A 24,165-nucleotide genomic window follows, 5' to 3' on the forward strand; every position below is an offset into this window, starting at 1 on the left:
CATACATATACTAATATTAAACTTCACAATTCCACCTAATTCAGAAGACAGAACAGCACAACTCAAATTCAGAGGATGCTTGGATGAACAAACTGTATGATGAGAAGACCAAATGGTAGCATCTAATTTTAGCTGTGTTTTGAGAATCTGTAAGCTATCTTTGCAGATTTTTGATGACTGCAAGGTTATTTGAAAGATGAAATCAGCACTACTTGTTTTTCCCATTACCTCAAAACAAAGATCTAGAAAAGAAATGGTGATTGTGTACTAAGAAAATATAAACTTATGAATTAGTTGTTTCTCTGTTCAGAATCATCTCAAGATCAGTAAACAAATACTTTTTATTTCATACCTGAATTTTCAAGATGCCAACCACTTGAGTGGTTGAAGGAGTGATTGTAAACTTCCACTCTGACCTCCAACGACCATTCCTTAAAAATAAAAACAGCAGCTGTAAATAAGGTAGGGAAAATAATTTGAATAAATTTTAAGTTCCAGATTTAAATGTAGTGCTACAGCACGAGAGTAAGTGGGAAGGACACCGGATATTCATTTTTTAATCACTGAAATATTTAAAAGAATCAAAGGGTTAAGTTCAGTTATGAGCTATATTTAATCTTCATCCTATTGATAAAAAAGGGCCTATATAATGGATGGAACTAAAGAATTCTAAAGCTAAGGCTTAAAATACAGTTCAAAACTAAATAATATAAACTACTTTTGGAGAAAATCTTAAGCTACTTCTTCACAACCAACACACTTGCGCTTTAATTAAGAATAAACTGAGTAAATAGGTGAAAGGGAATAGGAGATACAGGCTTCCAGTTATGAAATTAATAAGTAAAGAGGATAAAAAGATAGGAAGAGGGAATATAGTCAAAAGTATTGTAATAAGGTATGATGACAGATGGCAGTTTTACTTTTGGTGAGCACAGCATAACTATAAACTCATTGAATCATTACATTGTATACCTTAAACTAATGTGACCTTGTGTGTCAAGTATACTTCAATTAGAAAAAAAAAAGAATAAACTGAATAAATGTTCGGATCATCAGGGGCTTTCACAAATACAGTCAATGCAGTCTGACATTCAGTGAACCAAATAATTTTTAAAAAGAATGGACAGAAATACAACATTTCAAGGTTCTGATATTTAGATTATATAAGGAGTTGTACGAGTCAATTTTTTTTTTCTTTTCCCGTTTTAGGATTAAATTTCCACATAAAAGGTATAACCTCTTCTCACTTCTCAAAGGGACTTTTCAGGGGCATCTAGTGGCTCAGTCAGTTGAGCATCTGACTTTGGCTCAAGTCATGACCTCGCAGTTCATGAATTTGAGCCCCATGTCTGGCTCTCTGCTGTCAGTCTGTCAGCATGGAGCCTTGCTTTGGATGCTGTGTCTCCCTCTTTCTGCTCCTCCCCCACTTGCGCTCTCCCAAAAATAAATAAATATTTAAAAAAACACAACTTTTGGCATACAAATTAACAACATTAATGGTAGGAAATTGTGACATCACAAACAAGCAACGAGTATATTGTTAACTCATTTTTGTCTCCCAGATAATGAATTTTATCCTGTTTTTTTCTGCCTTTTCGCAGCAACCCTTCCTTCTACCTCTATTTGCTTTTTGAATACTAAAGACATATTATAAAATGCAAACTGATACCTGTTAGGTTTTTCTGAACAGTACCATGTATTTCTAAAATAGCCATAGAGCTAATGGATTCACTATACTGGCTTTGCTATAAAATTACTTCTGGGATCCTTACAGTATTCTTGCAATCTACCCAATCATGAAAATCCATAGAATGAGAGTACTCTCATAGCTACAGTTAACACTTAACATCTGAAAAGTGCTATTATTAGAACAATGTTTCTGATCTACAAAACAAAAGAGAATTTTATACCATGTCTTGATGTTGAATGATATCCAAAATTATCTATAAGTAGCTCATTTGGAAAAAGAACCTAGGTCTATTTATTTTTTATTTCATGATTCCAAAAGAAGTTACAGTATTCCTTTTATTTAGGTATTAGGACTGAGTAGTAGTGAGTTCTAAGCACATACATTTCAGATTTATTATGCCCACATGCATATATCAACACTGACTGCAAAAAGAAAAAAGTAATTCCAAATCAGGTAATGGTAACAATTTAAGAACTATTTCAAAAGATCCTTCCAAAGGCATTACTACCATATAGTAATGGTAAGTGATGCTCAGTAGATGGTACCCTTTTATCAATGGAGTACATACTTGAGATGTCCTAGACTTTATATTCTTCCCTTCTCTTTTATTAACACTGTAATTAATAAATGTGTTTTTATTCAACAAACATTTATTAGGCCTCCAAAAAACTGCTAACCATTAGGGAAACAGTAGAGACCAAGAAGAGAATGTACTAGTGAAATCTAAGAAACGTCCATGATTAATACCTTTCAAGTTTTATTCCATCTGTATTTTAGGCAAACTGAAGTATATTTCTTTGTAACAAACTATTTAAGATTTTAGTGAGATTATTGTGGTATGTCATGTTTAACACTTTGGAATGTCATTTAAAATTTATCTTTTCTAAAAAGTGGAAGTAAGTTTTAACTTCAATGATACAATGTTCATAGTGGTAGTATGGGAAAAAAATTCACATTTTTGTGAAGCAAATTCGTGAGAATAGAAAAGTCAAGAACAAACATCATCTTCATTTTACAGATGCTAACGCTCAAGTTCTATTTTTGAAAACTGATGAGTAAATTCACTATAACATCTCCAATACATTTTAAAGTAAAACTTAGTAATAAGAATTTTCCTTTAATAGTTCAACCTCAGTAAGATTGATTTTTGGATATATATCTTAGCACAAATACAATAAATTAATAATGATTTTGTGAAGATTTATTTCTTTAGGATATTGGTAGGTTACTGCTACAAGTTTTTATGCCTAAAATGGAGACACTACATTTATATTAAGTTCATAAAAGTAACTTTGTACACCAGAATCTTTAGGGAATTGAAGCTTGTCATAAAGGCATATGTTTACAGATGGAATTGATTTTCCTTCAGTGATAATGGATCTGCATTCCTCCAAATGTTCTTGGTTAACCTTGTAGCCTTGCATTTATTTCTAAGATGGTTAAACAGTGGAGCAATCTTGGGCCATGGACCAAATCAGTCCATAGGGGTTACTGATACCTCTTACTCTACCCTCAAGAGCACAACCAACTTAGGTAACAAGTCAAATATTATGACTATACTTACTCTGATGATCTTAGCATGTATTAACAAAACAGGAGATTAAAGGTAAACACTTTACTCAATTCTGAGTTTATGAAGTCTTGCTGAGCCTCAGAATTTTATTAAAAGAGGGATCTCAGAAACAGTCTTGTCCAAAAAATAAAAAAGCCCAACAATATGTCAAAGGTCCAAGATTAATAGGGAAAGTCATTGCTTTAGGGAACTGGGCTTTTATAAGAATTAATCAACAATATAATTTGATCACAAAATTATAATCTAGTTAAAACGAAATTATGATTATAATCTGCCTCATTGTATAAAACATGTCCTCACTTCCTTACATTGGCCAACCAAGCACACTAAGCAATCTACATGAAAACATCTACTTCAGAGCCCCCAAAGTTCACCAGAAAAATCACTCTTCTTTCCTTTATGATCACCTCTGTCTTCCTCTCCCATAGAAATCTCACTCAGGAACAATTCCTTCTCAGAATGAGCATATGGGCTTGCCAACTGGTCTGCTCACAGCCACAAATGTTCTCTGAGGATGCTGCTTGCAAGTCTCTAAAAACACTCAATGTAATCCCACGCTCTTTTCACAGAGTGTCAATGGATTTACTGCTACCTTTAAATAAGTATGCAGATTATGAAGCAAATACCTTTCTTATATGAAAAGGCTGAAGTTTCATGTTTAGATTACACTTAGTCAATTATAAACAAATAAGGTATAGGTCCAACTAATAAAGCAAGGACTACAAAGAATATAAACAATGTCAAAATTCCCAAAACACAGAATTGTCACTTACCAAAAGTTTTTTGCTTGGAACTGATGGCTTTCTATGCATGCAATAATGGTTTGCTGTCCATCTATTTTTTTACCATATACCTTAATGGCAAAAAAAAAAAAAAATAAAATAAAATAAAAAGAAGAGTGAATTCAGGGCCACAGAATGTTCAGCTTTAAACATCTATAAAAAAAAATTGTGTATCACTTTGATAGGAACATATAAAAGAATACCAAGTAGGTCACTATTTTAACATAGTTGCTAGAAAAACAAGTACTCTAACACATACACCTATAATCGCAAATTCTTAGTGAATCATGAAAGAGCTCAAAATTTATTTATTTACATTAAATGTTTATTTATTCTGAGAGAGAGTACAAGTGAGGGAGGGGCAGAGAGAGGGGGGACAGTGGATCTGAAGTGGGCTCTGCATCAACAGCAGCGAGCCCAATGTGGAGCCTGAACTCACAAATCATGACATTATGACCTGAGCTGAAGTTGGATGCTTAATCGACTGAGCCACCCAAATGTCCCAAGAGCTCAAAATTTATGAAATAGGGTTGCTGGGCGGCTCAGTCGGTTAAGCATCCAACTTCGGCTCAGGTCATGATCTCGCAGTCCATGAGTTCGAGCCCCGTGTCGGGCCCTGTGCTGACAGCTCAGAGCCTGGAGCCCGCTTCAGATTCTGTGTCTCCCTCTCTCTGTCCCTACCCTGCTCATGCTCTGTCTCTCTCTGTCTCAAAAATAAATAAACATTAAAAAAAAATTTTTTTTAAATTATGAAATAAAACTCATTATTACACTCTAAAATATTCACAAACATCCTAGACATAGCAAACTTTTCATTCCAAAAACAGGTATCACATGGACAGTTTATTTTAAATGTATAGATACCAATTTGGCTGTTTACACACAAATAAAAATTGGATCTACATTGTGATTATCATCTTTGTTTCCTTTACGATCTTAGGGGTTGCCATTTCTTTCGTCATTTTACAAAGTATGAGGACAGAGCTGAGAAAGTTAATTTACGTAGAGATGAGAAAGGTCATTAATAGAATGCCTGTGATAATATGATGACGTCATTTCACCTCTTGCTTACTGCCTCAAAAGTAATGGATACTTTTGTGTCTTTCAATCCTCCTAGAACAAATAAGATTGTCATACTCAACCTAGCGATCTATTCTTGAGTTATTCCTCCAAAATAATTCTAATCAACAAGGTTATAATTCAAAGAATTTGTAAAGTATTTTTGGTTATGTTGCAATTTTTCCTCAAGTAATTACTGAGAGCTAGATACTTAATGGGACCATATGAATTTCTGTCCTACCCAGAAAACTTCTGAGAGTGAAATGGGATACTACTGGTAATATTAATAATTATGTTGGGAAAACAAGTATAAACAAGGATATGGTAACCTTAGGTTCCAGAGGTAGGCAGAGGCCAGGTCCACAGGGCTACAAAAGTTTGGACTCTGTTCAGAAGCCTGGATTCTATCCTAAGTGTAACTAACGGAAAAACCTTTGAATGATCTCAAGCATGGGATTTTCATGATCTGATCTGAATTTCAGAAGATCACTCAGGCTATGGAAAGGATCAAAGAAACACAAACTCTGGGGACATGAAAAGACTATTTGGATACAATCTTATGAGAAAAAGAAAAGAAAAAGCATTCCTAGATACTATCATAGTTTATCCTGAAAATATAAAAATAGGTTAAACCTATGAAAGAACAACATTAAAAAAAAAAAAAACTTGATTATAAAACATGCAGGGACATGACTCCACTTCCAAATAACTTTATTTCTTCTAAGAGCTTATAACTTAATGAAAAAAAAGTCAGATGTAAAGTTAGTGAGATGAGTTGTGAACAAGAGATTAAAGAATCTTATCAAGCTCTAATCAATGCAGGACAATTCTTACATGGATTTAATTCAAGGTACAACCATTTTTCCATTTTAGGCAATCATAATATATTTACTATTTAGAGTTTCTTGAAAAAATATTCTTAGAAATATTTACTTCAAGGAAAAAAATGGCAAGTTATAAAATACCAGTTCTGTAAACTATTACAGATTTCAGGAGACCATAAAAACATTTTCATATTTACGTAAGACAGAAGAAAAAATATGCTTATCGATGACTTACAGTGCAGACCCCATTTGGATAATGTTCTTTTACATAAGCTCGCAGAGCAGTTTCTACTGAAGTTCTCCATGATTCAACTGCATTTTCTGCTTCATATGGTCTTGGATCAGTCGCTTCCTTTCTTAAGTGATCAAATTTGAAACAGATTCTGTTTTTGGGATCCAAAAACTTTCCATTTCCCAAGTCGCCATGTTCTGTTATCAATACCTTTAATGATGCAATGAATTTTGGAAAAAAAAAGTATTTAAAACAGCATTTAAGTACTAATATATATTAATATATATTCACTTAAACTTTGTCCTTAACATGGTAAAATAATTCTACTCCAAGCAACGGATTTAACTATATGGCACAACTATAGTAATTCAAATGAGGCTATTCTCATTCAGCTTAGATTAGTGGATCTGACTTTCTCCCAGTATAACTTCTGGCTACCTGGTGAAAATAATGCATCTTTTAATAAACTACTGGAGTTTTGTGGGTTTTTTTGAGAACTATAAACAGTTTATTATTTCTGTACTCAGTTTCCAGTCCACAAAACTAGGAAAATGGTAATAACCTCCAATGAGAATGGTTACAAGAATAGCTTTAACGCTGACATAATGCTCTTCAGTGTGTCCTACATTGTTCCTGGGCCCCAAATCTCATCTACTGTGAAGTGCCTGCTTATTTTTATAATCTATTCATTGACAGCTGTTTTCAACAGACTTCCAAATTTTTAAACATGTAACTTATTCATTTATGTATATTTAAATTGTACATGCATAAATCTGATATTCTGTGCTTTATTTTAAAAGTTTCCCTCTTTTTCTTCCCTCCCAACTCTCCCAATCTTTGATTCCTTACCTATGTCAGGACTTCCCCCTCCCTCTGATAACAAATCATGTAAACATAGGATGTATTCTTCTAAATTTTTTTCAGTCCTATAATCCTACATAGATAAATACACATCTATTTATACATACACACATATACCCGGTTTTTTGGGGTCACTGTTTCACAAGAATGGAATGAAAATGTGCACATGCACACACATTTTTCTGCCTCTGGCTTTTTTCAACATCAACATTATACTTAGAGAAATCCTTCAAAGTCAACTGGTAAACCTCTTATTCTTTTTAATGGCTGCATAAATGTCCCATAATGTAAATATAACATAATTTATTCTGCCATTCCTTTACTGATGGAACATCTCTTTATTTTCTGGCTGTTTTTCTTTTGAGGGGGGGAGGAATAGGTACATTAAAACTTTTAAGTATTTTTGTACATAAATTTTAACATACTAATGTTTTTATTTCCATTAAAGGCTTCTACATCTCTTAAATAGATTTCCAGCAGTGGAGACAGTAGGTAAAGGGTCTATATGTTTTTAATTCTTCCAAAAAATGGTTGTGACAATCCACATTTTTATGAACAGTATATAAGATGTACTTCCTTTCACATTACCATCAATAGGCATACAATTCTTTATTCAGTCTAACAGGTATAAAATTTCTCATTACTTTAATTGTATTTCTCTGACTACTCATAGATCTAAATTTCTTTTCATGTGTGGGCCATTTGCTCTTCTGTGAACAAATATTCTTTAATATTTTTCATCTGAGTTGTTTTTTGTCTTATAAATTTACGAGTCCTTTGTTTAAGGTATCTGTTTCATTTTATGGTTAAAATAATTATTATGTAGCAAAATGTCCATCTTTTCTTCTATAGTTTCTGGGTTTCCAGACTTTAAGACAGTCTTCCCTGCCTTAATATTGTACAGGTAGACTCTTTTCTCTTAAAATTTTAATCATTTTACAAATTTTTAATCTACCTGAAATTTATTTCTGTACATTGTGAGACAGAGGTTCAACTTTCTTCTTGACAGAAACCAGTTGTGTCAATTTTTTACTTTTTGTCTGTCTAAATTATGATCTTGTCATGTAAAAAAATTTTCATATATTCTGGGACTAAATTCTGGTTCTATATGCTGCTGTATTGATCTGTTTATCTACTTTATACAATACCATTCTGATTTGACTTTACATTGGTTATAAAGCATCTTCTGCTATCTAGAAATTCTCTTATCTATTCTTATTGTTCTTACATTTTCCTTGTTTTTTTCCCAAGCATGTATTTTTTTCACATAAATCATGAACATTTTGACCAATTAAAAAAACTATTAGGATTCTAATCAAATTACATTAAATTCACATTTTAATTTTTAAGTAATTTAACTTTCTATTTCAAAATGGAATGTGGTGTTGCCTTCCCATTGTTCATCACAACCTGTTTTGTGTTTTGTTTTTTAAATTTTTTCTTTAACGTTTTTATTTATTTTTGAGACAGAGAGAGACAGAGCATGTATGAGCAGGGGAGGAGCAGAGAGAGAGGGAGACACAGAATCCAAAGCAGGCTCCAGGCTCTGAGCTGTCAGCACAGAGCCTGACGCGGGGCTTGAACCCACAGACCGTGAGATCATGACCTGAGCCGAAGTCGGATGCTCAACCGACTGAGCCACCCAGGCGCCCCCTCACCTGTTTTGTGTTTTAAGAAGATAACCACAATTGTCTTCACAATCTTTTGCCTTTCATATTAAAACTATTCCTAGGTTAATGCACAGTTTTACCATTTAAAACGGAATTCCTCCCCCTCCAACCATTTCTAGTGTAAAGTACTCATTTGGCACAATAGAGAACAGCTAATGAGTTTTGTATACTTACCTTAAATTCAGCCATCCCACAAAATTTTTTTAAGTCTAGCAGTTTCTTTTGATTGGGAGGTTAGTTATATAAATCATGCCACCTAAGAGTTTTCTTTTCCTTCCTAAAGCTTTAAAAGCTCTCATTCTCCTGTCTTATTTGCCATACCTCCATTTATGTTAGATAATAGTGATAAGCAAACCTGGCAAATTGTCTATTTTAACTAAAATTATTTTATTGTTTGTAGTCTATGATATTTACTGTGATTTTTGTAAAAAGTCTACTCTATTTAAGAGGTTTTATTCTATCCCCATGTAACTTAGAGTTTTTGTAATGAGAACTAGCAAATTCCTTTTCACTGTCTAGTGATACATCATAAAATTTTTTTCTTTGATTTGTTTAATAGAGAAGACCAATATATTGTCTGGCATGGAACCACTCATGCATTTTTGTAATAAATTCTATTTAGTCTTCATATTTCATTTTTTAATATATTTCTGAAGTCTATTTGTTAATATCTATTTAAAGTTTTTAAATCTACGATCATATGTGAGATTAGTGTAGTTTGCTTTTTTTGTTTTACCTTTACTAGGTTTAAGTATTAATAGTACGCTAAGTTCATAAATGAGTTTGGGAGCTATCCAACATTTTGAAAAGGTGGATTCCCTGGACCCAGCAAATATTCTTCTAGGGATTTATCTTAAGAAAATAATAGTCAATGTGCCCAGAGGTACAAAGATGTACAATAACTTTGTTTACCGTTAAAGAAAAAGAAAGAAAAAACAAAAACAAAAACAAAAACCCAACATTTCCCAAGGGAAAAGCAAATTTAGGAGATTCATAAAATGAAACACTACACAGCTTCATATATGTGTACACACATGCCTGTCTATACACATATGCTTGTTTTCTGTGCAGTTACAAGTCATCTTCTGTCTACACTTTCCCTGTAAATACAAGACTACATACTACATAATGAATAACGCCAAAAGCAAGCTTTGACATAACGAGCCACTTAGAATTGTTACAACTCTCATGTTCTACCTACCAGTTCCTTCTGTATATTGTTTTACATAAATTGTGCTTCACAAAAGCACAATATGAATTAATACAATCATTGTTCGATTATTTGTAACTCTAAACCAAAAAAACCCCAAAAAACAAAAAACAAAACTAGTGACCTTTGGTAGCTTTTCTTAGCAATTCTAGCTTTCACTTTGGAAAGAAAAGATTTAATAATTACTAAATGCTAAGTTACTCACATGAAGAACTGTAGAATTCCAGAGCAACCAAAATATGATATAAATCTTACTAATATATATTCTAGATTTTGGATTAATATAGGATTGATTTTTTTTCCTATAAAAAACAAGAAAGTAGATTTAAAGCAATTATTTTCTAAAATCTCAAAAGAATTACATTTGAACACTTCTAAAAGGGACTTTCTGCTAAATAGTATTATTGGTCTCAACAAAAGAAACCAAATTTTCAATTACTTTGCCCATAAGTGGCTATGATTAAAATGAACACTTTTTAATCTTTACACATACCATTTCACAATTCTTATGGAATACATTAACCATTATAAATGAAACAAAGAATAGTCAGATCCTGTGTTCATATGAAACATACCTGATCTTCATAACCTTCAATTTTTACTGGAGTAAACTGGTCCAAATTATACTGTGCAAATGCACTAAAAAAGAAAAAGGCCAATTATTCAAAGTTACAAACTTACCACTCTTAAAATATCATGAACAATTCACTTGTCAATAAATCTCCTGCACTACATATGGCAAGTTAAAAAAAATTGTAATTCTCCATTATTGATCTTATATTAACTAAAATTATTATACAGATATGGCTACTTTTAAAACTGATGAATAATACCCAACCTTCAATGTTTAGCAAAAGAAAATTAAATCAGTAAATATAATTTGACTTTTCACTCAAAACCTTGAAAGTAAAGGTTAGCCATCTACATATCTAATTATTCAAGTATATATTTAGTACAAAATATACCAGGAAACAGAGCAGGTGCTAGGAGAGATGCAAAGAGTAATCAGACAGATCCTCTGATCAAAGGACTTACAGTTGAATAAGAGATGATAGATAAACATAACCATAACACAAAGTAGAAAGTACTATAAGACAATGGCCAATAAAGAAGCATCAAGGAGAATTATTTATTTTAATTTAATTTAAATTTAAATTTAAGTTTTATTTTATTTATGAGAGAGAGAAAGAGAAGGTGCAAGTGAGCGAGGGTCAGAGAGAATCCCACGCAGGCTCCACACTGAGAATGAGGCTGGAGCTCACGCGTTTGCAGGGCTCCAACTAACGAACTGTGAAATCATGACCTGAGCTGAAATCAGCCTCTTAACCAACTGAGCCATCCAGGTACTCCAAGGAGAATACATATTTTTAAAAACTATATTCCATGAAGGCAAGAATAAGAAGAGAAGTAGGGGTGATTTCATTAGAAATCTGACAATGAGAAATGGCCTTGAAATAATGGATAGAGTATTCCATTTAGAGAGACCAGGATAAACAAAACACATGAGAAGATAGGTTAGGTTCACACCATAGGAAGCACCAAGCTCAAGGCCTGACACATAGCATTGTGTTCAATTATATTTACTAAATTAAACTGAAAGGCCCTGGTTGATAGAATAATTACTTCATTTGGGAGGCAAAGCAGAATCACAGAAACTTTTTGAGAAGGAAGAACCTAACTACCTCTAGAGAAGATTAATCTGGTAGCAGTGTGGATGACAACTGGACAGTGGAGCAACTAGAGCCAAAAAAAAAAAAAAAAAAAGGCAGTTAGGTTGTTATTAGGCAAATGTCCATGTTAGAACTGCTGAAGAGTCTGAACTAGGAAATGGTGATAAGTTGGATTTGAGAATAAAACCTCTCTATTCTATGAGTAATACTAAATTACATATTTATGTGATATATTTATAGGAAAGCTTTTCATAGTACAAAAAATTATCTAGAAAATAAGTAAGGATCATATATATAACCTGGGAATTTTTTCTCCACTTAACAGAAAAGATATTGAGTATTTTAAAATTTGGAAATACATCTCTAAACCTATTCTACCTGGAAGATTTTCTAGATGGCAAGACATCCACTGAACTTTGAGGTATTAGCTACTGAGTCTCCTCTAGAAAGGAATGTTTGGTTGAGCAAAGCACTACTGATAAATTAGCAGACTAGCAAATGCAAAATCTAGCAAAGTAGAATTAAATTACTAGCTGTCAAATTCCTGACACTGAATGTTCAAAAAAGATGGGGGGGGGGGGCGGTGTACACATAGAAATGCATGATGTGGGAGCAGGGAGGAAGGGTAGTACTCACTTCTGATCTTAATTCATTAAAACTATAATTTTCCTAAGAATAGCTTCAACATAGCCAGGCAGTTACTACCCTTTAAGTGAATTGATCTCAAAAGTATGTTTGAGATGAAAAAAATAAAAAAAGTTTCTAGATCACTTAGATATTAGGATTCACTTTCCAGTGAAAGACATATTTAAATAATATATGTAGATAGTAATTTGATTCTAGGCCCTTTACTGCCCATAATACCAAACCCCATCCATACATCACTTGGGAGTGAGGAATAATGCGGAAATCCGAAAAGGAGACTATGAGTTTAAAATAGGTAAATTTTTTTCTTAAATGCTCAAAGCAAATTAAATAGGTGACAGTTACATGGTATTGTGGGAAAGGTACTCACTAACCTAGGACTCAGAATACATAATACCTAGGTTTTGTCCAAACCCTGTTATTAGCTAGCATGGGGCCCACTTACCTTATCTATAAAAAGAAGGGTTTGGACTAGATGACTTCTAGAGTCCCTTCCAATTCAGAAAACTTACTCCATCCACCCAGTCATCATATACTCACCCACCCCTCCACCCAGGCAAATATCTACATGTTAAATCCTCTATTAGATACAATGAAAACGTGATTTCTCTGCTCTTATAGAGTTCTGTAGCCCAATCATCCATTTCTAAATACTTGTTCCTGTATTTAGATTTTTACACCCATTAATGTTAGTCCTGCACCAGTCACACATTATACTTTTCACTAGGTGTCTCTCTCAGTTTAGCCACTTTATTTCCCTATTTACTATTCAAACCCTGTATATCATTTAAATTCAGCTCAAAGCCACTTCTAAATAGAAATTAAAAGTTCCTTCCTTTGGGCTCCAAAAGCTTTTGATACACCCTATTATGATAATATTTTATTTCATTTGGCCTGATACTAAACATTTCTGACTCCCCATTAGAAAATCCCTAAGAGGCTTATTTATCTCATTATCACAGTGAAGTCTGGCATTCATAGGTCAGTTGAATAAAAGGTCTTTCTGGACATTTAAAAGTTAGACTTGAGAGTACCAACTCTCTGGTACTCTCCATCCTATGAAACATACTGAATTTGTGCCCACAGTAAAAATATCCCATTAAAACCACTCAAGAATAATAGCCATGTTTTTCCCCTTACAAAAAGATAGGAAGAGGGGGAAAAAAGATTAAAAGAGTTAAAGCAGCAGGGAAAAGGTAAAAGAAAAAAGAAGTACATATATGTACGAAAGAGAAGTACCTGAACAAAAGAAATTCAGTATCAAAGATCACAAGTCGCAAGAAATGCGACTACAGCTATGCACTTACTCTGGTGAAACTGCCACCAGCACACGCTCTAAATGTTTTTACCATGCCTTGCAAGCTTTGGTTACGTAGTTCTGGACAGCCTCAATGATCGGTGATAAAGTTTCCTCAGAAATTTGGAGGTATCGTAAAAGTAATTCAGACCAAGTTTAGTGAATAATGAGAATAATACTATTTTGGCTTGAAAATTATTTCCTATAGAGGACACTGACCAATGATTTAAGGCATATTTCTCATTTCACAAATACAGATGTCTACCAAATGAACTCGAATAGTTTTGAGAAATTTAGTATGAAGAATACTACTGAAGTCAACAACAAAAAAATCACAATATTTTCTCTAAGTGTTCATCTAGCTAGTAATCACTTAATAGTATAACTACATACAAGACAATTTGAACTTTCTCCTTAAGGTTTTGATGCCTTTTCTTGGTATCATATCATAAACATCTTATTTTATCATTAGTTACTGATTTCTTCAGACTCGTTTCCTTAGAATATCAGAATATCAGGTATTTCCATGTATACACATCATGAAATGTGGACTACAACTGTCCCCAAAATGTGTTTCATAATAAAAGAGATATGCAGCTCACATTCTAATTTCTTTTTAGAACAAGTATAATTTATTTAATTTAAATGTAAAAACATCATCAGATAAGTACTTCTTTGGACAAATACAATTTCAATACTGTTCATCATTGAGTCAAATGTGACTATTTCACACCACTTATATAATTATGAATATTTCTTTGACCTTCATTAAACTTTATTCTGCTGGGGAAAAACTCTTGTTCTTTCAACAAATCAAGTTTGTTTTCTTAACTAAAAACAAAACAAAATCCACTAATTCTTGCACCTACATGAAATAACCCACATATTTATTTACCACAGAGAACTCAGAGGAATAGTTTACTTTGAAAGTATTGCTGTTAGAAGTTATAAATGCTGTACATTTTCTTTACTTCCGTAAGATTTTTGTCAACACGGCACATGCGACTATAAAGAAAATTCATTTTATTTAAATATACAAATAATTTAAATAGGGTTTAAAAAACTTAGGAATGAGCAGCCATTCACTCAGAAGCTAATAACTAAAGTCAAAGATATAGAGTAAATCGATTTCTATAAAGCACTTTAAATATAATAATTAAGAGGAGTGGAAACAATCCAAATGTCCACTGACAGATGAATAGATAAACAAAATGTGGTTTATAAACTCACCATTAAAAAGAAAAATTCTGACATGTGCTACAACATGGAAGAACCCTGAAGACATTATGCTTAGTACACTAAACCTGCTACAAAACAACAAATAATGTATGATTCCACTTATATGGGGTACCTAGTGAGGTCAAATTCATAGAGACAGAAAACAGAATGGTGGTTGTCAGGGGACTGAGGGAAGGGGAGAATGAGAAATTATTGTTTAATGGGTATGGACTTTTAGTTTGGGAAAATTTAAAAAGTTCTGGAGATGGACAGTGGTGACAATTACACAATGTGAATGCAATCAGTGCCAAAGACCCACATTCCTAAAAATCATTAAAATGGCAAACTTTATATTATGTACATTTTCTCAGAATAGAAAGTAATAAATACGGTGAAATAGGTAAAGAGGATTAAGAACACACTTATTGTATGGCACAAAAACAGACACTCAGATCAATGGAACAGAATAGAGAACCCAGGAATGGATGAATGGCCAACTAATCTTTAACAAAGCAGGAAAGAATATCCAATAGAATAAAGACAGCCTCTTCAGCAAGTGGTGCTGGGAAACCTGGACAGTGACATGCAGAAAAATGAACTGGACCACTTTCTTACACCATACACAAAAATGAACTCAAAATGGATGAAACACCTAAATGTAAAACAGACAGTCATCAAAATCCTGAGGGTAAAGCAGGCAAAAACCTCTTTGATCTTGGCCGCAGCAACCTCTTAATACATCTCCAAAGGCAAGGGAAACAAAAGCAAAAATGAACTATTGGGACCTCATAAAAATAAAAACTGCACAGAGAAGGAAGCAATCAGCAAAATTAAAAGGCAACCGACAGAATGGGAGAAGATATCTGCACACCACATATCAATCAGATAAAGGGTTAGTATCCAAAATCTATAAAGAACTTATCAAACTCAACACCCAAAAAACCAATAATCCAGTGAAGAAATAGGCAAAAGACATGAATAGGCACTTCTCTAAAGAAGACATCCAGATGGCCAACTGTCACATGAAAAAATGCTCAACATCACTCATCATCAAGGAAATACAAATCAAAACCACAATGAGATAACCACCTCACACCTGTCAGAATGGCTAACATTAACAACTCAGGCAACAACAGATGTTGCTGAGGGTGCAGAGACAGAGGATCTCTTTTGCACTGCTGGTGGGAATGCAAGCTGGTGCGGCTGCTCTGGAAAACCGTATGGAGGTTCCTCAAAAAATTAAAAACAGAACTATCCTATGACCCAGCACTACTAGGTATTTATCCAAGGGATACAGGTATGCTGTTTTGAAGGGGCACATGCACCCCAACATTTATAGCAGCACTATCAACAATAGCCAAAGTATGGAAAGAGCCCAAATGTCCATTGATGGTTGAATGGATAAAGATGTGGTATATATATACAATGGAGTATTACTTGGCAATCAAAAAGAATGAAATCTTGCCATTTACAACTATGCTTACGCTAAGCGAAATTAGTCAGAGAGGAACAAATATCATATGACTTCACTCATATGAGGACTTTAAGACAGATGAACACAAGGGAAGGGAAGCAAAAGTAATATAAAGACAGGGAGGGGGACAAAACATAAGAGACTCTTAAATATAGAGAACAGAGGATTGCTAGAGGGAGGGGTTGTGAGAGGGGGGATGGGCTGGATGGGTAAGGGGCATTAAGGAATCTACTCCTGAAATCATTGTTGCACTATATGCTAACTAATGTGGATGTAAATAAAAAAAATAAAAAATAAATTAAAAAAAAAAGAATACACTTACTGTAATGAGTACTAAGTAATTTACAGAATTGCTGAATCCTATATCGGACACCTAAAACTAATGTAACACTGTATGTTCATTATATTGGGATTAAAAACAGATAAATAAACATTGCTATTAAAAAAACCAGGAAATTAAATCAAAAGCAAAATCAGAAATGCCTAGAAGTCTGTTGAACCTCCACCTTCATTAGGGTTAACTGTAAAGGACAGATTTTTGATAAAGCTTTGAAACATTACAAAAACAGAATAAGAGCAAATTCCCCCCACTGGTAGAATACTAGGATTAAAAAAGGTGCCTGAGTGGACACTGAACACTCTTTGTATGGCAGCTAAAAATCCATTTAATTTTATCATTTTCCAATGAATTATGGAGTTAGTGAGCCTAACATAGGAGATGGAGATGGGAATAGAGAAGAGAATCAATTATTTCTCTGAAATCCTAAGACAGTGTGGCAAGTCATGATTGTGGGCACTGGTCCAAAGATTATGTATTACGATTTAAACTGCCTAGTTATTTGAATTACTCACATATTTAGTAAATATTTATTTACTTAGTATGTGTCATGTACTATATTAGGTATTTATGGATAAAATAAATTCCTAATTCTCAAAAATCTATTAGGGTCAAACACATAGTAAAACCTGCATAAAAAAGCAATCACAATTTCAAAACTCTAAGTTTCTAAAATAATTTTATCCATTCTTGCAAATGCCAAAATGTAGTATATATGTAGAAGTATTTAAGCCACTACCAAACACTCAATGAACAGAAAATTTTATGTTATAATTGTGTCCCTATGTCCCTCTGCGATCAAAAATATTTCTCTTTTAGCTGAGTGCACACATATAATACATGTGTACATTTAAACTTTATGTACAAATATCTATTTCAGGAATTAGTGCTTAAAAACCACCTTTAAAACATTTTTTCTCATCATGTCACTTAGTTATGTTAATATGTAATACTTACTGAGCTGCTCCTTCCCTGAGAAGATTATCATTATTAAGCAGTAACCGAACATCTGCAAAACAAGTATTTTGTATTATATTATTATTTCCATATGCTTGAAATTTCTATATAATGAATGCAGATTACTTTAGTCATGTATCAACACTCCCCACTCTTCTCTTACCCCTAACATGTAAGCAAGATCAAAACTTCACTCTGATGACCAAAATAACCATAAAAACATACCATCATATTATTTTTTAAAAGATACTGGTTAGGAATAAGAGAATTAAATAAAAATACAGATTTCCAGGGATGCCTGGATGGCTCTGTTGGGTAAGTGTCCAAATCTTGATCTCAGCTCAGGTCTTGATCTCATAGTTGTGAGTTCAAGTCCTGTGTTGGGTTCTGCACTGGGCGTGAAGCCTACTTAAAATTAAAAAAAAAAAAAAAAAAAAATACAGATTTCCCCAGCTATCTAAAAGTTCACTCTGAGCCACTTGGCTTTTAACTGTTTTTACTAACTGAATGGAATCCAAGGAGGATTTTCACTTTTACCAAATTGTAATTGTCTCTCCACTTTACGCCATTTCAGTTTATGAAAGATTTCACATAATGCTCTACTTTCAGATAGCAGGTGAAACCTGTACATGTTATTTTATACCTTTAATAGCCAATGTAGGCACACTGTAATTTCCAAGGAAAGTGGAGATAAGCTCCACCAAAAAGATGGTCTGGTAAGATCTGCAGAAAATACACACATCTCAGTTTGATAACACCAGCATGAGTTTCAAATGAATCTGCTCCACAGAAAAGGGGATTAAGCAAGAAACAGCTTGTGAACAGAACACAGATGTAGACATTTCTGTCCTAAGACAGCTCATATTCAAACAACAGATGAAAGCATTTAGTTCAATATGGATAATTGCTTTATTTGATTTAGCAATCTCTTTTTTTTTAATTTTATTTTTTATTTTTTAAAATTTACATCCAAATTAGCATATAGTGAAGCAATCTCACTTTGGTTATTGATTCTTAGTTCTGTTCTAATTTTAGACTCAATTATTATGTAGACATTTGCCCACTCATCATTAAAACATAACTTTAAAAATAATACTTTTATTGGAAAACCCAAGCACTTTGTAAAACAATAAGGAAAAAAATCACATAATCTCACCAAAAAAAACCCAAAAAAACAAAAAACAAAAAAAATCTATTCTAATCCTGTTATATTTTCTTTATTTCCCTACACAGTTGGCTATTTCACACAGTTGCTATCATAAAGTACATACCACAATGTTACCCTAATCTTTTCATTAAATGAAAATAACACAACTAACCTAAGTATCTTCCATTAAGTAACTGGTTAAATATAATATAAGCACACTATATAGTTCTTATAAACAGTGCAAAATTGAGCAGCCATTAAAAATAATGTAGATGTGAAAAAAATGTAGATGTGTATTTATCAACATGAAATACATCCATAACATGATAAACAGGAAGCGGAAAATTCAGCATGTATAGTATTATCTTATTAATGTAATGTTATATATCTGTGTCTACACTAAGTGATATTAAGTATTTCATTCAAATGCTGGAGAATGAGAGGGTAGAGTTCTGGGTCATTTTTAGGTTCATTTTTATATTTTGGACATTTTAGAATGTCTATGGATCATTTTTACATAAATCATAAAGCTACTCCAAAAGAAAAAATACTGACTATTCATATGCCTCTTTTCAGTAGCAGGCCCTCATATAAAAAAAAAAATCTCGGGGCGCCTGGGTGGCGCAGTCGGTTAAGCATCCGACTTCAGCCAGGTCACGATCTCGCGGTCCATGAGTTCGAGCCCTGCGTCAGGCTCTGGGCTGATGGCTCGGAGCCTGGACCCTGTTTCCGATTCTGTGTCTCCCTCTCTCTCTGCCCCTCCCCCGTTCATGCTGTGTCTCTCTCTGTCCCAAAAATAAATAAAAAACGTTGAAAAAAAAAATAAAATAAAATAGATTTAAAAAAAAAAAATCTCTTTCACTAACCACTAAAATAATACTAATTTGATTTCTAAGTTAACTTATTTTAAACAATAGAAGCTACTGCCTAAAAATTATTTTAAAAAATACAGACATTTAAAATTATAGTTACTTCTGTCTCACAAAGCAAACTGAGGAGTTCTATTTGATAAATATGATGCTTTCATGTTCAATACTGAAAATATAATTATTAACAGTGGTACTGCATGGTAGTATATCTTTTCCAGTTCTAAATGTGAAAAAAAATTTTAAAGCAACATCTATTTGATCCAGTTAGCTTTACACTGGAAAAAAAAGTCCTGCTTTTATCATAAGGAAAGTACAGAAGAAAAAATAGAAAAAATTGAATAAAATCTACTCTTACAGAAAGGATTAGGCTGTGGTTCCAAGCCAGGCAACACACTGGACCCATGAAGTGGTGAGTACGAGGCTTAAAAAAAAAAAGAGCACCAGCCCAGATCTACCAAATCAGTATCTGACAATGAAGACCAGAAATTTATGTTTCAATGATTTTAGCAACACCAGACTAAGAAATAGTATTTGGTAACCACTAAACTAACAAGATTTTATGACCTGGCAATTCTAAAATTTGTCACTTCTCTTGGAATTATCATACTGGTGTTATCAAAAAAAAATAGCAATGAAAATAATCAAATTCATGACATTTTTCCCTCAAATATTTAATTCCTTTTTAATTCTAAAATACTCCTTATTTAAAACCTCTATAATATACTATGTCCTACTTTTATTCCATAGCTCACTCTCCACCCCAAGCCTACTGAATGGTTTATCCTTAATGCCCAAATTTACGGTGCCTCAACACAAAACTTACCAACGTCAATTTCCAATGAGACTTAGAAAAGCAATTTCTAGGACTCATACATTCTTTTAAAAAGGACCTTTCTGATTAAATCTGTAGGGCATTTATTCAAGGTAAGAACATTAAGTGAAAAACTTTCTATGAATTGTACAAGAGAATGGGGGCCACTGACTTTAGTGTAGTTTCACCATTATCAATTTAAGTTATATGCCAACTTTTGAACCTAAGGAAAGTAGAGGCTAACATCTTAAAACAGAAGTTAAACCCTATAGGAAGCAGAAATATTTCTGAAATCTCTCCCAAGTTCCCAATCCACTACTTGAGATTTTAGTTATCTTAAAAAGAATACAGAATACGGTATAGACTTGCCATTCTTTCTCTAAGTGTAGCTCAGTGGTTAAATTTTTAAGTGCATAAAAATTACCATATGTAATTGTATGCACTAAATTATGTATTATTATAGTTTTTGGATGATTTAAGGGATTTTCAATTTTTGCCTCATTTTTTGACTTTCAAACCTGATCTTTTTTGAGGTGAGATTCCATTATATCTTATACTATGAATGAAAATTAGTGATTAAACTTCTTTAAAAACATGTTTACATAGTTTACTCTGGAATAGAGTATTTTTAAAATAAAATTAAGAATCCTGGGCAAATTAGTTTAATTTAAGACAGTGAAGTCCAAATATTTTTAAATAGATACGGTAACTTATTCTTAAAATTGCTTAAGAAAAGTTTTGTAAGATCACTACAGGCCATTTTCCTGGTGACTTTTTCAACCATGTCATTCTTATTGTTAAAAAGGAGCTATTGTTACAGTTTTAATAGTAACCAGGACTGTTTAACAGTTTAAACTTCTGCTATGGGCGTATAATCATAAAAATGTTTGCCACTGTGGTTTAAAGAAGGGCATACTGTGAACTAATTTACAAGATATAAATTAAATAGTTTTTACATGTGCTCTCATCTTCTGAACATGGTAAAACGATGCTTTTTTCCTCTGTTTGTTCTGGCTGTTCATATTATTCTAGTAGGATTTTAATTTTTTTTTTTTTGATGTTATTTATTTTTGAGAGAAAGAGAGAGCACAAGCAGGGGAAGGTCAGAGAGAGAGGGAGACACAGAATCCGAAGCAGGCTCCAGGTTCTGAGCTGCCAGCACAGAGCCTGATGCAGGGCTCAAACCCATGAACTGCAAGATCATGACCTGAGCAGAAGTCAGATGCTCAACTGAGCCACCCAGGCGCCCCAATTTTTCTATAAAAGAAATACAAAACTGCATTTCACAATTTCAAAAAAGTAGTTAAAATTTTGTCTTTTTAAAAAATTAATATTACTCTCTTAAGGTTAACTTACTCAAACATAACTATCATATACATCATAAGTGTATTCTAACCATTACGAAATCCAGATTGACAAAAATTTTCATTGTAATTCAGAAAGCACATATTTTTCTACATACCCCACCCCACACACACCAGTTTTGTTATTTTGGTTATATAATTTATTCTTAAAAAAAAAAAAAAAGTGCTTGATATATCAAGCCTTAGTGTTATGAATTAAACACTCACCATTAAACACCTCATTAAATTCTCCAGGAGGGGCATGAATAATGAATTTTGCTGCTATACGCACCTAAAATAGAAATGAAGATATAAATGGTCCATGGCATAGGCCTCTGCTAAAATAATCAAAAAACACACACACACCCAAAATTATACTATTTCAAAGTTCTACTGAAAATGGCTTAAAAATTTTTAGATAGTGACTCTTCTTCAAACCAACTTTATTACTGTTTCAATTATTTAATATAATCACAATGTACAGGCTAAATGCAGATAAAATACATATTTAACGCATTTAAGGATTCAAAGCTACCTACCATATAAACATTTTCTTATAAGCAAATTCTTCTTTTAAAATAAAATGGAAAAAAGTGTCAATCGAGAAAAGTTGTATGTGTGAAGAAATAAGATGCATTTAGGTACAATAAAGAAAATAGATATACTATATTTATGTTTCTGTAAAATCACAAATTAGTAAAAAATATATAAAAGAAGAGGGGAAGAAAGGTCTAAATTCAAAATGTTTTTAACAGACCTGACTGAAGACATTTCATAAAAGCAAAACTTTGTATTTGCAGTAAACATGATTATTTAAAATAAAAAACCCTGAAGAATCTAAAACAATAATAATTTACATGTAAATTTAACAAAACATCTGCAGGACTAGTGTACTGAACACTACACAAAATACTAATGACAGAAATGAAAGAAGAGCTAAATAAATGGAGAGATATGTTCATGGATTGGAAGACCCAATAATGTGAAGATGACAATTTTTCCCAAACTAGTCTATAGATTCAATGGAGGCCCAATCAAAATCAAATCAGGATTTTTCTCTTCTTTTTAATGTTTTTTTTTGAGAGAGAGAGAGAGAGAGAGAGAGAGAGAGAGAGACACAGTACAAGTGGGGGAGGGGCAGAGAGAGGGAGACAGAATCTGAAGCAGGCTCCAGGCTCCCAGCTGTCAGCACAGACTCTGATGCGGGCCTCAAACTCACGAACTGCGAGATCATGACCTGAGCCAAAGTTGGATGCTTAATGGACTGAGCCACCCAAATGCCCCAAAGCAGGATTTTTCTGATACATATCAACAAGCTGATTCTAACACTGATATGTTTTATGTATTATTACTTTTCTATGCATAAAGAATGTAATGAATGCCAATTTTGGCCATTTATTAAGACACCCCTCTCCAAATGCAAGAAAAATAAAAAAGAAGCCACTGTGATAACCAAAATAACCACAAACACATACACATGGTACTAAAAATAGATTCTGGCTAAGAAATGAGAGGATAGGGGCACCTGGGTGGCTCAGTCAGTTAAGCATCTGACTTTAGCTCAGGTCATGATATCCCTCCTGGTTTGTGAGTTTGACCCCTGTGTCAGGCAGGCTCTGTGCTGACAGCTCAGAGCCTGCAGCCTGCTTTGGATTCTGTGTCTCCCTCTGGCCCTCCCCACCCCCCCAACCCCCACACGCCGGCTTCTGCTGTTTCTTTCTCTCTCAAAAATAAACATTAAAAAAAATTTAAAAAATAAATAAATAAAAGGATAAAATGTTATTTCACACCCTTAATAGTAAATGCAAAGTAGTAAAGACAAATAACATATATATATGTATGGCCAAACAACTGTGATAAAGGTGCAAAGACAATTCAATCAAGAAAGAATTTGTTTTCAACAAATGGTATTTAAATAATTAGATACCCGTGAGCAAAAACATGAACATCAACCTAAACTTCACACCTTATAAAAAAATTACATCAAAATGGATCACAGCTCTAAATGTAAAACATGGAATTAAAAAAAAAAATAAAAGAAACAGAAGATTTTCATGACCTAGGGTTAGGCAAAACATTCTTAGACATGATACTGAAACCATGATCCATTAAAAAAAAAAGACTGATAAAGTGGACTCCACTGAAATTAAACCTTTTGATCAGTTAGAGACACTGTTAAGAGAAGGAAAAGACAAGCTACAAACCGGAGAAAATATTAGCAAATCACATATCTGACAAAGGACTTGTATCCAGAATATAAGTTCTCAAAACTGAACAGAAAGAAAATAGTAAGCAAAAGACTTGGGCACTTCACTGCATAGGATATACAGAAGACAAATAAATGCACAAAAGGATGTGTAACATCCTAAGTCATTAGGGAAACGAATACTGAAATCATGAAACACTACTACATACCTAACAGAATGGCTAAAATAAAAAAGACTGCTTATACCAAGTACTGGTGAGCATGCAGAGCTAGAACTCTAATACATGGTT

The 24,165-nt window shown here is 33.2% G+C and overlaps 1 protein-coding gene across 1 annotated transcript in view; it reads right to left on the bottom strand.

Annotated features, from left to right (window-relative positions):
* The window catches only part of CAPZA2 (capping actin protein of muscle Z-line subunit alpha 2), a 58,695-nt gene that overhangs the window by 8,146 nt on the left and 26,384 nt on the right, over positions 1-24,165 (bottom strand). The window contains exons 2-7 of the mRNA XM_027075322.2: positions 21,898-21,961; positions 17,500-17,551; positions 10,477-10,540; positions 6,164-6,370; positions 4,037-4,116; positions 353-431 (exon numbers count right to left, since the gene is read on the bottom strand). Coding sequence (XP_026931123.2) covers positions 353-431; positions 4,037-4,116; positions 6,164-6,370; positions 10,477-10,540; positions 17,500-17,551; positions 21,898-21,961 — 546 coding nt within the window. The remainder of the gene's footprint in view (positions 1-352; positions 432-4,036; positions 4,117-6,163; positions 6,371-10,476; positions 10,541-17,499; positions 17,552-21,897; positions 21,962-24,165) is intronic.

This window comes from Acinonyx jubatus, chromosome A2 (genome assembly GCF_027475565.1).
Source record: "Acinonyx jubatus isolate Ajub_Pintada_27869175 chromosome A2, VMU_Ajub_asm_v1.0, whole genome shotgun sequence".
NCBI classification, from domain to species: Eukaryota; Metazoa; Chordata; class Mammalia; order Carnivora; family Felidae; genus Acinonyx; species Acinonyx jubatus.